General features: G+C 46.6%; 1 protein-coding gene across 3 annotated transcripts in view; it reads left to right on the top strand.

Annotated features, from left to right (window-relative positions):
- TUBGCP2 (tubulin gamma complex associated protein 2) overlaps window positions 1-18,029 on the top strand; it is a 45,935-nt gene that overhangs the window by 6,276 nt on the left and 21,630 nt on the right. For 2 of the 3 annotated variants that reach the window (XM_030030683.2, XM_030030684.2), the window contains 5 exons: window positions 11,370-11,529; window positions 12,957-13,164; window positions 14,234-14,433; window positions 16,218-16,407; window positions 17,340-17,485. In XM_030030683.2, coding sequence (XP_029886543.1) covers window positions 11,370-11,529; window positions 12,957-13,164; window positions 14,234-14,433; window positions 16,218-16,407; window positions 17,340-17,485 — 904 coding nt within the window. Of the gene's footprint in view, window positions 1-6,549; window positions 6,662-11,369; window positions 11,530-12,956; window positions 13,165-14,233; window positions 14,434-16,217; window positions 16,408-17,339; window positions 17,486-18,029 lie in introns of all 3 variants that reach the window. The other variant, XM_030030685.2, reaches the window with a different exon arrangement.

Raw genomic sequence — 18,029 nt, 5'->3', positions numbered from 1 at the left:
CCCAAACTGTCTTTCCTAACATACTCCTCATGTGCACTACAGGAACTTTATCCCCTTCTACAGTATGTGGAAGTCTTGGTTGGGCGGGGCCCGCCGGATTGGTGGATCCTCTAGTATTAACTAACCAGGTGGCTTTTGTTAAATGTGTATCCCAATGTTTGAAAGTTCCACCCCCCATTGCTCTCAATGTAGTTTTCAGCAGTCCATTGTATCATTCGATTTTTCCAGAGGCTGGTGCGTGATAAGGGATGTGATATACCCACTCAATGCCATGTTCTTTGGCCCAGGTGTCTATGAGGTTGTTTCAGAAGTGAGTCCCGTTGTCTGACTCGATTCTTTCTGGGGTACCGTGTTGCCATAAGACTGTCTCTTCAAGGCCCAGGATAGTGTTCTGGGCAGTGGCGTGGGACACAGGATATGTTTCCAGCCATCCAGTGGTTGCTTCCACCATTGTAAGCACATGGCACTTGCCTTGGCGGGTTCGTGGGAGTGTGATATAGTCAATCTGCCAGGCCTCCCACTGTTTATATTTCAGCCATCGCCCTCCATACGACAGGGGTTTCAGTCACTTGGCTTGCTTAATTGCAGCACATGTTTCACATTCATGGATAACCTGTGCGATAGTGTCCATGGTTAAGTCCACCCCTCGATCACGAGCCCATCTATATGTTGCATCTCTTCCCTGATGGCCCGAGGTATCATGGGCCCACTGAGCCATAAATAGCTCACCCCTACGTTGCCAGTCCAGGTCCACCTGAGACACTTCAATCTTGGCGGCCTGATCTGCCTGCTGGTTGTTTTGATGTTCTTCAGTGGCCCGACTCTTGGGTACATGAGCATCTACGTGGCGTACTTTTACCACTAGCTTCTCTATCCGAACAGCAATATCTTGTCACAGTGCGGCAGCCCAGATGAGTTTACCTCTGCGCTGCCAATTGCTCTTCTTCCATTGCTGTAGCCACCCCCATAGGGCATTTGCCACCATCCATGAGTCGGTATAGAGATAGAGCACTGGCCACTTCTCTCTTTCAGCAATGTCTAATGCTAGCTGGATGGCTTTCACCTCTGCAAACTGACTCGATTCACCTTCTCCTTCAGCAGTTTCTGCGACTAGTCGTGTAGGACTCCATACAGCAGCCTTCCACCTCCGATGTTTTCCCACAATGCGACAGGACCCATCAGTGAACAGAGCATATTGCCTCTCATTTTCTGGCAGTTTATTATACAGTGGGGCCTCTTCAGCCCATGTCACCTCCTCCTCTGGCGACATTTCAAAATTTTTGCCTTCTGGCCAGTCCATGATCACTTCCACAATTCCTGGGCGACTGGGGTTTCCTATGCGAGCCCGTTGTGTGATCAGTGCGGCCCACTTTCTCCACGTAGCATCAGTTGCATGATGTGTAGAGGAGACTTTCCCTTTGAACATCCAGCCTAGCACTGGCAGTAGGGGTGCTAAGAGGAGCTGTGTTTCAGTACCAGCCACTTCTGAGGCGGCTCGAACTCCTTCATATGCTGCCAATATCTCTTTTTCAGTTGGAGTATAGCGAGCCTCGGATCCTCTGTATCCCTGACTCCAAAACCCCAGGGGTCGGCCTCGGGTCTCCCCAGGTGCTTTCTGCCAGAGGCTCCAGGTAGGGCCATTCTCCCCAGCTGCAGTGTAGAGCACATTCATAACATCTTGTCCTGCCCGGACTGGCCCAAGAGCTACTGCATGAACAATCTCCCGCTTAATTTGTTCAAAAGCTTGTTGTTGCTCAGGCCCCCATTTAAAATCATTCTTCTTCCGGGTAACTTGGTAGAGAGGACTTACAATTTGACTGTAATTTGGAATATGCATTCTCCAAAAGCCCACAACACTTAAGAAAGCTTGTGTTTCCTTTTTATTAGTCGGTGGGGACATAGCTGCTATTTTGTTGATCACATCCATAGGGATCTGACGACGCCCGTCTTGCCATTTTACTTCTAAGAACTGGATCTCCTGTGCAGGTCCCTTGACCTTACTTTCTTTTATGGCAAAACCAGCCTTCAAAAGGATTTGGATTATTTTCTTCCCTTTCTCAAAAACTTCTTCTGCCGTGTTGCCCCATACGATGATGTCATCAATGTATTGCAGGTGCTCTGGAGCTTCACCTTTTTCCAGTGCAGCCTGGATCAGTCCATGGCAAATAGTGGGGCTGTGTTTCTACCCCTGGGGCAGTCGATTCCAGGTGTACTGGACACCCCTCCAAGTAAAGGCAAACTGTGGCCTGCACTCTGCTGCCAAAGGAATGGAAAAAAATGCATTAGCAATGTCAGTTGTGGCATACCACTTAGCTGCCTTTGATTCCAGTTCATATTGAAGCTCTAACATATCTGGCACAGCAGCGCTCAGCGGTGGCGTGACTTCATTCAGCCCACGATAATCTACTGTTAGTCTCCATTCCCCATTAGATTTCCGCACGGGCCATATGGGACTGTTAAAGGGTGAGTGAGTCTTGCTGATCACTCCTTGACTCTCCAATTGGCAAATCAGCTTATGGATGGGGATCAGGGAATCTCGGTTGGTGCGATATTGCCGCCGGTGCACCGTCGTGGTAGCAATTGGCACCTGTTGTTCTTCAACCTTCAGCAACCCCACAACCGAAGGGTCTTGAGAGAGACCAGGCAGGGTAGACAGCTGTTCAATCTCCTCCGTCTCCAATGCAGCTATACCAAAAGCCCAACGGTACCCTTTTGGGTCCTTGAAATATCCCCTCCTGAGATAATCTATACCAAGGATGCACGGGGCCTCTGGGCCAGTTGCAATGGGGTGTTTATGCCAGTCATTCCCGGTTAGACTCATTTCAGCTTCTAATACGCTTAGCTCTTGGGATCCCCCTGTCACACCAGAGATACAGATGGGTTCTGCCCCTTTATAACTTGATGGCATTAGGGTGCATTGTGCACCAGTGTCTACTAGAGCCTTATATTCCTGTGGGTCTGATGTGCCAGGCCATCGAATCCACACTGTCCAGTAGACTCGGTTGTCCCTCTCCTCCACCTGGCTGGAGGCAGGGCCCCTCTAATCCTGGTTAGAATATTCGTTACTCACTTTTCGCACACGTGAATCAGAAGTCCCTTCAAGAGGATCAGAAATGTGATCAGCCCATCTACTGCATCTGGGGGACTGCTCACAGGAAACTGGAGCAGCAGTTTTCCAAGAAGAATCCTCTTTTCTGGTTGCTTTTTCTCGCAACTCCCGTACCCGTGCATCCAGGACTGAGGTAGGTTTTCCATCCCACTTCCTCATGTCCTCTCCGTGGTCACGCAGGTAAAACCACAGGTTAGCCCGTCGTGTGTACTTTCTCTCTCCTCTCTCTTGGGCAGAGGAATGCTTACTCCCAATAGCTGCGATGCGGGCCTGTACAGGTGGGGAGGAAGACATATCCACTTTGAATTGCTGGAACTCTCGGGACAATTCCTCTACAGCCGAGACACAGGCCCGTAGGGAGGAAGAGAGACTTCTTTCGTATTGCCGGAGTTGGACAGCCAATTCATCCACCGTTTGTCCATGGCCTTCTTTCCAGGACATTACTGCCAATGAGTTGGCATAGGTTGGTGGTGCATTTCGTAGAAACTTCCGCCACATGGGTTGTGTGCATTGGACTTCATCTGGGTCTATGGGTGACTGCGCATTTTCTGGATCATTATAAATCACCTCCAGCATGGCTAATTCCCTCAGGTACTGGATGCCTCTCTCCATGGTGGTCCACTTGCCTTGGTGACATGTAACTTCATCCTTGAAGGGGTATCTTTCCTTTACACCTAACAGAAGTCGCCTCCAGAGGCTGAGGACTTGTGTTTTTCTCCCAATCGCCTTGTCGATGCCCCCTTCCCTAGATAGAGATCCCAACTGCTTGGCTTCCTTACCCTCTAATTCCACACTACTAGCCCCATTATCCCAGCATCGGAGCAGCCAGGTAACAATGTGCTCACCTGGGTGGCGGCTAAAATCTTTTCGCATGTCACGCAACTCACTCAGGGATAGAGATCGGGTGATTATTTCAGGTTCTGCTTCTTCCTCCTGTTCTCGTGCTGACCCTGGTTCATCTTCATCTCTCACTGAGCGAACTGATTTCTTTGTGTGTTTCTTTTTCTGTACAGGGGCGACTGATACTGGCACAGGTTGGTTCTCTGGTTTAGCTGCAGTATCTGTCACCGGGGTTGGGGTAGCCGCGCTGCCTGTTGCCGGGGTAGGGGTAGCCACGGTGCCTGTTGCTGGGGTAGGGGTAGCCACAGTGCCTGCTGTCCTGTTTTCCATCTTTTCCCCCTTTTCTCCCTGAGGGTGCTGCCTAATATCAAGCAGTGTTTGGTAGATACTGGCCAGGGCCCAGCACAGTGCAGCGAGTTGTACGTCTTTGGAATAGCCACAGCATTTTTCTTTCAAATATTCTACCACTTCATGAGGGTTCTGTAGTTGTTCGGGAGTGAACTTCCAAGCCACTGGGGGTGAGAAGTTCTCTAGATACCTGCCCATATCCTCCCACATGCCGTGCCACCCATGAATATCCAGCTTTGGGGCCGATCTCTGGGTGGTACTCTTAAAGAGCCTTTTTGTAGCCCTAAACAAGACCTGAAACATATTCAGGAGGCATAGCACTAACAGCACACTGGCTTGTGCATCCCAAGGATATTCAAAGTTCTCAAAAGCTGTTGTAATTAGTCGGAAGGAGAGAAGGGAGGCGAACGGACAGGGGGAAGTATCCCCCCCTAACTTCCCCATGGATTGGCTGTAATTACCAATAAAATCCGATAGAAGGTGCCCAAAGTATGGAAATGATATCACTGCCTCATACAGATACCAGCTTAACCTCATGACCAGTGATGTAATCATTTCACAAGTCAACATTGCCCAGTACAGCAAAATGATAATCCCAATCACTCTCCCAGAGGTGAGAAACGTAACTACAGGCAATACATAGAGCATATAAGGACTTACAAAACGCCACCATGTAAACAAATTAATCAACATTGTGACTAACATCTATTTATCTAATATAAGGAATGCGTATGACAAATTTGTTTCAACACGCTCTAGCCAGATCTGTCGTTATCTCAACCCTTCGTGCCCCACGTTGGGCGCCAAAAAGGACTGTCGTGGTTTCAGCCCAGCCGGTAACAAAGGACCACGCAGCCGCTCGCTCACTCCTCCTGCCCCCCTCCGGTGGGATAGGGGGGAGACGGAGGAGAGAAAAGAAAAAAACCTGGAACCTCGAGGGTTGAGATAAGGGCAGTTTACTGGGACAACGCAAAAAAAAGTTACAACAACAACAACGGTACTAATGAAAGAGTATACAAAAAAAAAAAAGTGATGCACAGTGCAACTGCTCACCACCCGGGACCCGACGCTCCGCCACTTCCCCCACCGAAAGTCGAGAGAGAGAGCAGGAGAGCCCTCCCCGCTGGCCCACTCCCCATATATATACTGGGCATGATGTCACATGGTATGGAATAGCTCCTTGGCTAGTTCAGGTCAGCTGCCCCGGCTATGCCCCCCCACCTCCCAGGTTCCTGTAAAAATTAATTCTATCCCAGCTGAACCCAGGACAGGGAGGGAGAAAAATATGTTGAAAAGCTTGTGGGTCAAGATAAGGGCATTTTGGCTGTGGAGGGCACGGGAGCAACTATGTATGGACAGTTATTTGGACACAGGTGAAAGAGTGATAAGGTCCATAGTGAGTGAGCAACTGGACAATATGTGCAAATGCTTCCATTTAAAATTTTGCAGTTTACCTTTGTCCCAGAGGTTTATTTCTGTTCTGCCTTTTGATGACTGATCAATAAAATCTAACAGGACAAGCCTCCAGGCTCTGCATGTGACTGTTTCTGAGGATGCCGACCTGCTTGTGGATGCTCAGAAATCACATGGTGGTGTCTTCTCCATCTGCAGTCTCTGTTGTGGCAGTCCCATGCCCTCGCTCAGTGGAGGCATATCTATGTCTTGTTAGTGCACGGGGTCTGCCTGCATTAGTGAGGCATGTGCTTCACTCAGCTGCTCACTCTGCAGCAATGCTGGCCCTGTCTTAGCCACGTGGCGGCATTCACATTCATGATATGTCCTACCAACCTTTGCTGTTGAGCTCCCTAGCTGTGGCTGTATATGGTTTATTGCCCATGCTGACTGCTCAGCAGATGTGCAGTTACTCTTCAGTCTGTGAAGATCTTTCTGTGGGAGTGGCTGAGCAGAGCCAATACCTTCCAAGAACACCCTCCTGTCCCTGGTGAAGGTGATGACAGTAGATGATGCATCTGCCACCAAGTGGGGAATTTGCTGTGGTCGTCAGATCACTTCAGGCCGTCGATGGCTAGAGGAATGGACCCTCCATGTTCAGTGTTTTGGGACACCTGATGGGTCTCAGCCTGAAGGGCTGTACATGCACGTGATGATGGAGAGTTCAAATCCTAAACAGAGAGAGTCCAACCACCTCCTGCTGTCAGGCAGTGATGAAACCAGCCTTGTTGCACATACACCGTGAAATACGTGTCTGCACAGACTGAAATACATGCCTGACTCATCCAAATCCTTCGCAGATGATCTGCGTCATGTGGTTGATTTAGATCATGAAGGGAAGATGAATTTCCAGTAAGATAACTGATCTTTTAAATAGGATTTATGTGCAGACTTGCTAAAAGAGGAAAGAAGGTAAGTGATGTTCTCTGGGATGTGCAGTTCACAACCAAAGGAATTGAAATGGCAATGCGAGCCAATTAAAAAGGTTTGTGCCTCCCTGCTGCTCCATTTATACTTTCTTCAGACTTAAAGAGCTGAAACTCTGATAAAGAGCCCTAATGGTCAGGTGCTTGGGGCCATTGAGTCAGTAGGGCTGTATCAATTCACGTAGCTGAAATATCTTGACCCAGAGTTTCTGCTAGAGCCACTTCCCACGAGGACTGTCAAGTAGTCATAATAATTGCAATTGATTCATTTCTCCATGTCTTCTAGAAGCCAGGTTGTGCACTGGCACAAGCCCTGGAGTGGTCCTTCACACTGTATTAATGGATGCAGGAGTCTCACTTGGGCGACTCTATTTGTGATCCTCGTGGCACCATCTTCATTCACCAGGCATGGAGGATAGCTGCCAGTGTTTCCACAGACTCATTGCGGCACTGGTCGGAGGAACCACTGGGGTTGTCCAGTCCAGCCTCCCTCTCACAGCAGGACTGTCACCCACACTAGATCAGGGCAGCTGTTGTTTTGTCCACCTGCGTCCTGTAGTCCCCCAGGAGGGAGATACCCCACCTCCCTGCTGACCCCCTATGGCTGCTCCCCCTCTGCGGGAAGAAGCATCTCTTCCTCGCCGATCTCACTATCCCAAGAGGCAGCTTGTGTCCGTGGCCACCTGAACCTTCTGCCACAGCTGGGAGGAGCTTGTCTGCACCCATCGCCTTGGTACTTGTCCTTCCTATAGTTGCAGGCTGCTCTTAGACCTTCTGTTGGCCAGACCCAGCAGAGCTCAGCTGCTCCCACCACTCCTCCTTGGTTGTGTGCTCTAGGTCCAGTGTATGCCCACCGCTGCCCATCTTCCCTGGCACCAGGGCTGTAGTGCAGGGATCCCTTTGGCACAGTTGGCATTCACTGAGCATGAAGATGAGCTCTTTCTCTACCTCGATGGATTTGGGCACTGTCATTGCTTAAGATACCAGATGCAGGTTCATCAGCATGACAGTGGCAAACTGCCACCCTATCCCATGGGGTTTTAAGTGCCAGGCTGACACCTGAGGGCCAGCCATTTCAGTCCTGGGAGTTTTGTCCAGGCTGTCATTGAAGCCTGTAATGACAATGATCTAAATTTTAAGTTGAAGAGAGGAAGTGATTCACACCCCTGAGACACGTGCTTTGTCACTGGTGCCACAAGTGCTGTGCCGTCTGCCCTGTCATTACTTGGCATTGTCAGAGAGATCATCCAGTGATCTTTCAGTGATTGGAGTTGCTGCTTGGACCAGTTTTGGCCCAAGAATCATCAAGGTGGTAGAAGTTATGTGTTCCCTTTCAGGTAGCTGTGTCCTTTTTAGCCAAAACTGTGTCAACTTTTTTGAACTCTGCCAGTTAACAAATTCACACTAGAGCTGGCTGAACTCCAACAGAAGCTCCCTGCCTCTTTGTCATCCCAGAGAATCACAAATGAAGAAGAACCAGTCCCTTGATGAAGAAGGTTCTGCATTTGTTGCAGGGGTTCTGGCTGCTCCTTTTCATGATCACTATAAGAAATAGGCCTCAGACCTTGTCTTTTTATTAGGGACGGATGCCGCAGCCCACACCCTGACTCCAGGTACACCCCAGCCCATAGGCTGTGAGCTCACAGGGAGAGAGGTTCCAGCATGCTCCCTCACAGTGCCATGAGCTCATCTCATTTCAGGGACTTCCCTCAGGCACTGGGAGCTATTGGGCTTATTCTTTTGTAGTACGGAAGTAGGGAATCTTACAATAGGTATTTCCCAGGGCCAAGAAGGAAAGGAGACTACTAGATGGATAAGGAATTGGCTGGATGGCTGCATCCAAAGAGTTACAGTCAATGGCTCAATGTCCAAATGGAAACCAGTAGTGAGTGGTATCCCTCAAGGGTCCATATTGGGACCAATACTATTCAATATCTTCATCAATGACATACCTAGTGGGATCGAGTGCACCCTCAGCAAGTTCCCCGATGACACCAAGCTGTGTGCAGTCAATACAGTGGAGGGAAGGAGTGCCATCCAGAGGGACCTTGACAGGCTGGAGGAGTGGGCCCATGTGAACCTCATGAAGTTCAGCAAGGCCAAGTGCAAGGTCCTGCACCTGGGCTGGGGCAATCTCCACAATCAGTGCAGACTAGGGGATGAAGGGATGGAGAACAGTGCTGTGGAGAAGGACTTGGGGATACTGGTGAAAAAAAAATTGGACATGAGCTGGCAGTGTGCACTTGCAGACCAGAAAGCGAAGCGTATCCTAGGTGCATCACAAGAAGAGTGACCAGCAGGTTGAGGGAGATGATTCTCCCCCTCTCTTACGCTCTGGCGAGACCCCACCTGCAGTACTGCATCCAGCTCTGGGGTCCCTAGTGCAAGAAAGACATGGACCTGTTGGAGCGGGTCCAGAGGAGGGCCACAAAAATGATAAAGAAGGCTGGAGCACCTCTCCTATGACGACAGGCTGAGAGATTTGGGGTTGTTCAGCCTGGAGAAGAGAAGGCTCCAGGGAGACCTTACTGTGGCCTTTCAATATATAAAGGGGGCTTATAAGAAAAGATGGAGTAAGACTTTTTACCAGGGCCTGTAGTGACAGGACAAGGGGCAACAGTTTTAAACAGAAAGAGGGTAGGTTTAAATGGGGTGCTCCATCCCTGGGAATGTTCAAGGTCAGGCTGGGCAGGGCTTTGAGCTACCTGATCTAGTAAAAGATGTCCCTGCCCATGGCGGGGGAGTTGGACTGAACAATCTTTAAAGGTCTCTTCCAACCCAAACCATTCGATGAATTCTACGATCTGATTTCATTTTGGCAGTTGAAGACAGGAATTACTTCATGTCTCTGAATTTCCAAGGTGTAACTTTCATATAGTCCATCTCACTGAACTAGCTCTATTTTATAGTACTGTATTCCATCCACATATGCTGTTGAGATCTTACCTGGCTCTGTTAGGTTGTATGGTCTCCCATACTTAGTGCAATGCCTCAGAAGCTTTTGGACTTGTATACTTTCTTAGTCTGCTCTCTCATAAGTATTCATGGTTCATGGAGGTGCTGTGATGGTGAGGTCCATGTTTTGTGGAGCTTTTCTTCCAACTCATTCCTCCCTGCCATTTGGGAAGATGTAACGATGGCTGCCCTTCTCCTAAGCAGAAGCTTGTTCATACAGCCATGTTGCATAGGGCCAGTGCTACAGGGCGGTCTTCCATTACAGGTCTTTAATGACCTGGAGCTCAAGATGATACAGAAAGTGCACATGATGTTTTCATCTTTTAGCCAATGTCTGTGTGTCCAGATTGTGACAGACAAGTAAACTACTGTATACTACTTCAATAGAGGAGTATTTTCTCACTGTATGGGTTTGAGATATATGAAGGGCTTCAAGTTGCTTACCCATGTGAAGGACTCAGTCCTACACTGAGATCTGCAGTTTTATGTGAAGTTTAGTCATCCTTTGAATTGCTGGCAGCTTACTTTGCGCTTCATCCTTCTCCATACCCTCCTATGAGACTCCTGTTTCTGTTAGAGGAGCAGAGGAAATTGAAGTCCTTCTAGCAGATCACACATATACGATATAAGTAGAAATGTAGCGTTGCTTTGGGGTGCCTCTCTGTCCTGAGGGCATTGTACCGGCATTATGCCAGCAGCGAGGCTGCAGCAAACATGCCCAGAACTGGTGCTGCTTGGAGGAGTGGTCCCACAGCTGATGCTTGTTTGAAGGATTTCAAGACCCAGCACTGGGCAGCTCTGAGAATATGAAAAATGGCCAGGGCCAGCCACAGCGTGCATCAACTACCTCTCACATGTAAGAGTGCTATTCTTTAAGAGGCAAAGCTCACACATATGTTTGCTTCCTTCGCAAGTTCCTCTCTCCTCTGAGACCTCCTATGAGAGGAAAGTAAAATGACCCTGTGCATATCCCATTTCACATACACATCTGTGGAACTTCAGAAATGGCATTCATAAGCATGTGCCCTGTGTTTGCACTTGGGGCTCTAAATATTCATGTAGGTTGTACATCTCACAGGCTTCTCCAGCTGATAATTAATCTTGCACTCCATTTATTTTAGTGTCAGAGGCCTGGGGCCAGGGTTGGAAAGTCTTTTGGTCTTTAACAACTCACTTCCTTTGCTGATGCCCCATTCTGAATAAAAAACTCCCATCATTTTCCAGCTATCTACGGGTGGATTATCTGGATTGCATTTGGCATGCAGCTACTCAGGGGGCACTGTGCAGAAACCGAGTTCAGAGGTGTTCGTTAGCCTATCTGTAAGTGCCCCTTGAATAAGATGTTACTGCTTACTGTTTCTGGAAGGAGTTTGCTGGCTTTCATGTGGTGCGCTTTGCATACTAGTAAGCTGCCTGGTGGTTGTGCATGTCCCTATTCTGCTCCCCTATGTGTGCCCTAGCACCCAGGCTGGTGGGGAGGGGTGCAGAAAGGCATTATTTGATGTACCCTCCAATAAAAAGACGGCCAACTGTACAAAAAAATCACCTCTGCAGCTCTGAGACCAATAGACTAGATGGTACTGGGAGACCAAATCGTACAGCGTGCTACTGAAGCATCAGCTGTTCTACTTTCTGTTCCCAAGTTATCAGTTTACAGTCAATTTCTGCTTAAAATTCAAAATTTCTTGGACTTCTGAAGATCTCTTTTTCTTCTTTCTCTCACTTTCTTTTTCCAACAGCCTCTTGAGCTTACACGAAAAATCCTCCGAGATAAGCAGAACAAGAAGAATTCTGGTCAGCCCATTCCAGTATTTCCATCCTGGGTGTATGAGAGACCTGCGCTTATTGGTGATTTCTTAATTGGTACCAGTTTAAGCACTGACACAACAGTACCTATAGGTATGTGATATACAGGGAAAACTGCATTAACTTCTTATGTTTTGTACTTGTTCAGAAGCGCCGCTCAGATTTCATGACACTCAGGATGAAATCAAAACTTGGCTCCTTGTACTCTGCAGCTGAAGAGCGGGGTTCAAATAAAACACCCCAAACTTACTTTGTTCACAGTGTTTCTCCTATGCTGAATTCCCACCCCACTGTTGATCCATGGGATCTAATCTGTTTTGAGTTTCCCATTCCTTTTTCTCTCAAGTCACAACCTCCATAAAATCATACTGTAGGAGTATCACATCTGTATTCTCAGCTGAAAAATCTGTAGTTGTACCTGACAAGGGAGTATTCATCAATCCACCCAGCTCAATGTCCTCTCCAGTAAGGCTATAACAACCTCCCTGATTTGCTGTCTCCTCACTAGAGCAGCAGGGGACTAATCTCTCCCTGTTGTATTCTAGCTTTACGCTGAGCTGTGTGTAGTTTCTTATTCATAAATTAGATTTAAGTACTTTTTTGGAAGAGAACAGCTGAGTTAGAGACTCATGTTTCCATTCCCCAGATCTGTGGATGCTCCTACATGAAACCTGTAGCTTCTTCCTGATGTGCATTTGAGTGGCGTCTAAGGGGGACATGAAACAATAGGCTCATTCTTGGAGGTGCCTTTAAATGGCTTGTTCACCAGTGCATTTCTGCCGGGGCCTTTTGGGATGTGCTGTAAGGGTATGTTCCTAGCAAGCTCAGAACCATTTGTTCTCTCACATACAATCCTACAAATGGAGAGGGATTGTTACCTTGTTTCATGAGATAAGCTTTGCTGTAGTTAGTGTTGTAGCCACTCGGTTCCCTGATCTTCTGATGCACTTGATTATATTTTGGGTTGAGCTGCTTCTTTGCAGCTTGTTTGTAGTTGACCGCACCATTCACAGACCCTACAGTTTGCAGTCCACCCGCAGCTTTTGCTGGGGTAGCATTTCTTTGTGTCTGTATTTGAACTGTTTTCCTGATATTTGAATATTTCAGCAGAGGGGAGGTAGGGATTGTTGTTGACAAGACTGGAGCTCCTTGGGTCCGGTATAACTGAGCCCTTTTGGGTGGAAGGAGCAGCAGCACAAGCTGCGGGTGATGGGTGATGTTCTCTTGGCCACAGATGTCGGATGTATAGCCCTCTCTACGTGGTTTGCTTTGGGTATAAATGAGCAAGGGATTCTGTTTTCCTTGAAAGCCAGGTAGATGATTTTGGAGTTGACCATAACTCAGTTTTATTTCTCTCTATCTTGATTCGGTTTTGTGTGATCTTCCTTTGTTCTCTTTGAATGGTAGTATATATTCCTTTCAAGCTTTGGGTACTAGACTGAAATGATATGAGTGGACGATCAGGTAGTACTGCAGCATGTTCTGATTGTGTTCTTTTTTTGTCTTCTCTTTGAAAACAGGTACTTTGCCATTAGCCTCCCAAGAATCCATGATTGTGGAGGACTTGCTGTACATTCTGATTGGTGTGGATGGAAGATACATCACAGCACAGCCTCTTGTAGGCAGGCAGAACCGAGCATTTTCAGTTGATCCAAACTTGGACTTGTCCATCAAAGAGCTCGTGACCAGGATTCTTCCTGTAGCAGCAAGTTACTCTGCTGTCACCAGGTACCAAGCTGACTTTTGTCAGAGGAAGATGTTCTCCTTTGAGCACCAGATTGTAGAATAGTGAATGTGTCATTGTGCAGATGTTAACTTCCAAGCTTAATTTAAACTTACAGGGATATAAAATAAGAATGACAATTTCTTTGAATTGGTTTTAGCAACATTTCTTTTTGCTGGGTTTCTTCTCTGTGTTGCCAGTTCACTTCTTCATTCACCTCACCTTTGCTTTGTCCAGACTTGGTCTTGGTACATTCAGGCAAAGTGCAAATAGGATATGTCTGCTTATTCTGGCTTGTCTGTTCCCACTCTGCTATGAATTTCTCCCCATTTCCTGCTTTTTGCTCTCCTCTGGGCGTCCAAGACTGAGACAACCTTTGTGTGCTTCTGCACAAGAGAACCTACTGCTGCCTAGTCTCTGGTAGCTACCTTAAGTAATTGTTAAAAGATCCTAGTACAAGGTACATCTCACTAACAGCAGATGTTTGTTATGTAGATGTCTGCATTTGATTCAAAGTCCCTAAAAGATCAGCAAAGAGAGCAAAGCATTTTTAGGATGTGATTCATCCAGTCTCTTTTACATGTCTCCTTCCAGATGATATGACTTGTGTTCAGAAGCATCTGTCTCTCTCCACTAACACATATGGAGCCATCTTAATCTGGTCAGATAAATCCCTGCTGTGGCATGTGGTGTCAGAAGTGCTTTTCCCACATGTCTGGGTGCACATCACTTCCTTTTGAGATCTTTTCCTGTCCCTAATCTGTTGCTTATGCAAAGACAATCACCTTGAAAATCCTGGCTCTCACTTTTTACATAGTGGTTTTGCAGATAATTCTAGTTTCCCTGCAATTTGATGGGAAACGTCTTCCCACAGCTTTTCATACTAGGAAGTGTTGTAATGGGAAATAGGCAGGGGGACACAGAGCAAATGTGGAACCCGAAACTCCATCTAAAGACTGGTGCGCTTTCCAACACATGATCTACTCGTGTGCTTATACAGTGTCCTGAAGATAAAATTCCTGAAAATGATACAAGGTGCCTTGCCTGAAAGAGTTTCCATTTTGCTTTTTGCAGGTTCATAGAGGAGAAGTCTTCCTTTGAGTATGGACAGGTAAATCATGCTCTGGCTGCTGCTATGCGGACTCTAATCAAGGAATACATGATACTAATTACCCAGTTGGAACATCTTCAGAGACAGGGACTTCTGTCACTGCAGAAACTCTGGTTTTATATTCAGCCCACAATGAGGACCCTGGAGATTCTTGCTTCGCTTGGTGAGTTTCAAAAATACAGTCATTACATTTTGACAGGTGCGTGACAGTGGCTTCTGAAAACTGTGCAGAGTAGCAATATAGAGAGGGCATATGTCATTTTAATTTTATGTTATATTAAAAAAGAAAGCCAAAGGGAATTGTACTTGTCAGAGCACTGCTCTTTTTTGAGAGTGGTGGGCTCTAGGGCTGAATCTGCCCTTCAGAGCTGTCATGAGGGAAGTCCATGCCTTTTACCTTCACAATCCATGCCCTTCGGATCAGTTGTTTCCACCACTGCTGTCTCTACTCAGCTTCTTTCCAAATGCCTCTCCAGCTGTGTGTGGATGTATAACCACAAACCGATTCAACCAGAAGGAACCCCTGGAAGTTTCTAGTCCAGCCCCTTGCTCACAGCTACAGCAGGTTGCTCAGGGCCGTGTCCAGGTGAGTCTGGACAATCCCCAGCAGTGGAGATCCCCCACCATTCTGAGCCCTTTCCCATGACTTCACCACTCTTTTTGTGAACATTTCTTTCTGTGTCTCCAACTGGAGTTGTCCTTCTTGTAACTTTTGCCCTTTTGATATTGTCACTGTGCTTCTCCAAGAGGAGTCTCATACCATCTCCTCTAGAACCATCCATTGGATAGTGAAGGAATGAGGTTCAACAACCCTCAGCTTCATCTTCTCTTCTCTTGGCTAACAAGGCCAGCTCCCTGAGGCTCTCCTTGTGTGCCCTGGGCACCAGCCCCCCCCATCTTATTAGCCTCTCCTGGACTCTTCATTTTGTCATTCGCACTGGGGACCCCAAACTGAATGCAGTGTTCCAGGTGCAGCCTCACCAGTGCTGGGCAGAGGGGAATAATCGCTGGCAGTGCAGCCCTGGGCGCAGTTGGTGTTCATTGCTGTAAGGACACGCTGCCGACCCATGATCAGCTGGTTGTCCACCAGGACCCCCTGGTTGTTCTCTGCAGTGCTGCTCCTCAGCCAGGCAGTCCCAGCCTGTGCTGTTGAGGTTGTTGGTCACAGATCCAGTTACCTCAGTAATTTTGGTTAAACTCTTTGGTGTGAGAATACTTGTACATTTCTCTCTATTCAACCCAGAGAATTTATCTGGATGTAAATATCTGTTTTGTTCACAATCTGGAATTGGGTGATCCCTCTTGGTATTTGTGTTTGCTGAAATTTTCATTTTTTTGGAACACAGCAGTTAGTTAGCCAACTACATTAAGATTTATGTCAATCTGAAACTCACAGCAGTACTGTATTCCTCCATCCATACGTCTCTTTTGTGATGGCAAAGTACAAATTTCCCTATCAACCTACCTAAATCCCGGTGTTCGAGCTATATGCATGGCTACCTCAGTGTTACAGTTGAGAACAGAAGTGCTTTTGAGATCAGAGGTTTCTTAAGCAAGTCACTGAAGTGTGTGTTTCTTCCATTACCACCTGGAAAGTGGATCTCTCTACATGGTCCCCTCAGTGTAGGAGGATTTTGGGCTCTAAGCCACCAGGTACCTTGTGTCTACCGAAGTTCAGTTCTTCTCCCCTGGAGGGCTGGGTTTGGTTATTGCTATTTTAGACTGTGGATCATTTGAGTTTTCATTTTAGGACATTTCAGGATGTAAGCTTTTGCTTGTGTGGTGGAAAGGCCTTGCATCTAACAGCAGGGGTCTACAGCTGACATGGAGATCTGTGACTTAGGATGGTCAGCTAATCAACTGCTAACTTCATTACGTTTAACAGCACAGCTTGTGCAATTAATCTGTGTCAGCTTTGTGTCTTATATCTATATTTTTAAATTTTAGCTACTTCTGTGGATAAAGGTGAGTGTATGGGAGGATCAACCCTGAGCTTACTCCATGACAAGACTTTCAATTACACGGGGGACAGCCAGGCCCAGGAGCTGTGCCTGTATTTAACCAAGGCAGCCAGTGTGCCTTATTTTGAAATTCTGGAAAAGTGGATATATCGAGGCATCATTAATGATCCGTACAGGTAAAGAACAGTTAAGGAATGAAAATGAAATGTAAAAGTTAAGAAATACTGTTCGGGTCTTTGGCTTCTACTTTTTTAGTGCACCTATCCCTCTGCTCTATAGAGTCTGCATAGCCTAGGGGCCTGGACCTGGCAGCAGTAGGTAGGCAAGGCAGCATTGCAAGGAAGGGGAGCTGCAAGAGAGTGTTTAACTACATTTCTTGTTTGATTCAGGGGTTATACAGTCAGAGACACTGTCACTTGCTTTATTTTTCCAGATTGAAAGAAATTATATGCAAAAGTCAATAGCACAACAGTTCAAATATGCAGTCCACTTAAATTCCACCTTACTGTGCCTGTCCCGCTTTAAATATTCTCCTCTCACATCCTCATCCTCTTCACAACAGGGGTGGGTCCTCTTCTCATGAGGCACGAGTGTGATAACTCAGTGAATCTATGTTAAATGTAGTCCACTGATATGCTGATCTGAGATGAGCTAACAGCACTCTCTGAAGTTTCTTGGCTTTTATAGAATCATTTGAAGCATTTTGCTGTCTTTAATAGTTTATGCAGCATTTCTGTTTCCCACATTTTCAGAATGCTAAGGGGGGGCAAAACTCAAGTTAAAATAGCTAAAATTAATGCCTTCCTGACGGTGAGAAGGCAGACAAAGCCCAGCTTCCTCACCTCTACACTGACTACCAAATAATGTTTAGACTTGGTTTATGAATCCTGTAAAATTCTGTTTCTGTCATAATTGATTGCAGATTAGCAGAATCACTCTGCATAATGCTTCTCCTTTTACTATAAATACAGACTAGTTTCAGTTCTTGATTGGAACGCATTTTCATGAGACCTTATTTCTGATAGATCGTATTACCAGTTTACAGGTCAAAAAAAGTAATCCTCATTGTACCACTTCCTGCTTCTAAACATCTGCTTTAACTGTTCAGTGAGTTCATGGTGGAGGAACATGAGCTGCAGAAGGAGAAGATTCAGGAGGACTATAATGACAAGTATTGGGATCAAAGATATACTGTTGTTCAGCAACAGATTCCCTCATTCTTGCAGAAAATGGCTGACAAAATACTAAGCACAGGTAGGTAAAGATATGTTTCTGATGTAGGAAGAATCTTGAGACAAGCGTTACCATTCTTTATCTAATGATAAAGTAAATGTCATCATGCTTTGCCAGTTTATGGGGTTGTCCAGCTGAACTTTTCAGAGGAACAGAAGAATCAGATTTTAAAAGAACCCCAAATCCTATAAATAAAACAACACATGGGAGGGAGTCCAGCAGCAAGGGGAGCTCTCTGTCTTACTGCTGTTTCATGGGTACAGTTTTCTAGCAGCTAGCTAGATGGAGCTAGACAACTGAGGTTTTACATACTGTGTTTTAATTTGGGTGTTTAAATGAAGCATGCAACCTGATGGCTGCCATTGTTCTTTTCCATAAGTAAAGAACCCTCCAAAAGCTACTTCTGAAGTGCAGCACCAGTTCTTCAGAGTTTCTGGCTATCTGCAGAGATGTTTTGCTACTAGTGGGAAACAAAACCATCTCTAAATCTCTTCTTAAATGTGATACTGGGTGCCTAATTTAAAATTCTGTATCATCTTTTGAAAGATGAAAGGTCTTGAAAGGT

Source organism: Aquila chrysaetos, chromosome 11 (assembly GCF_900496995.4).
Source record: "Aquila chrysaetos chrysaetos chromosome 11, bAquChr1.4, whole genome shotgun sequence".
In the NCBI taxonomy this organism is placed as follows: Eukaryota; Metazoa; Chordata; class Aves; order Accipitriformes; family Accipitridae; genus Aquila; species Aquila chrysaetos.
The sequence above is the reverse complement of the archived record's forward strand: the minus strand, read 5'-3'. Positions and strand labels throughout refer to the sequence as shown.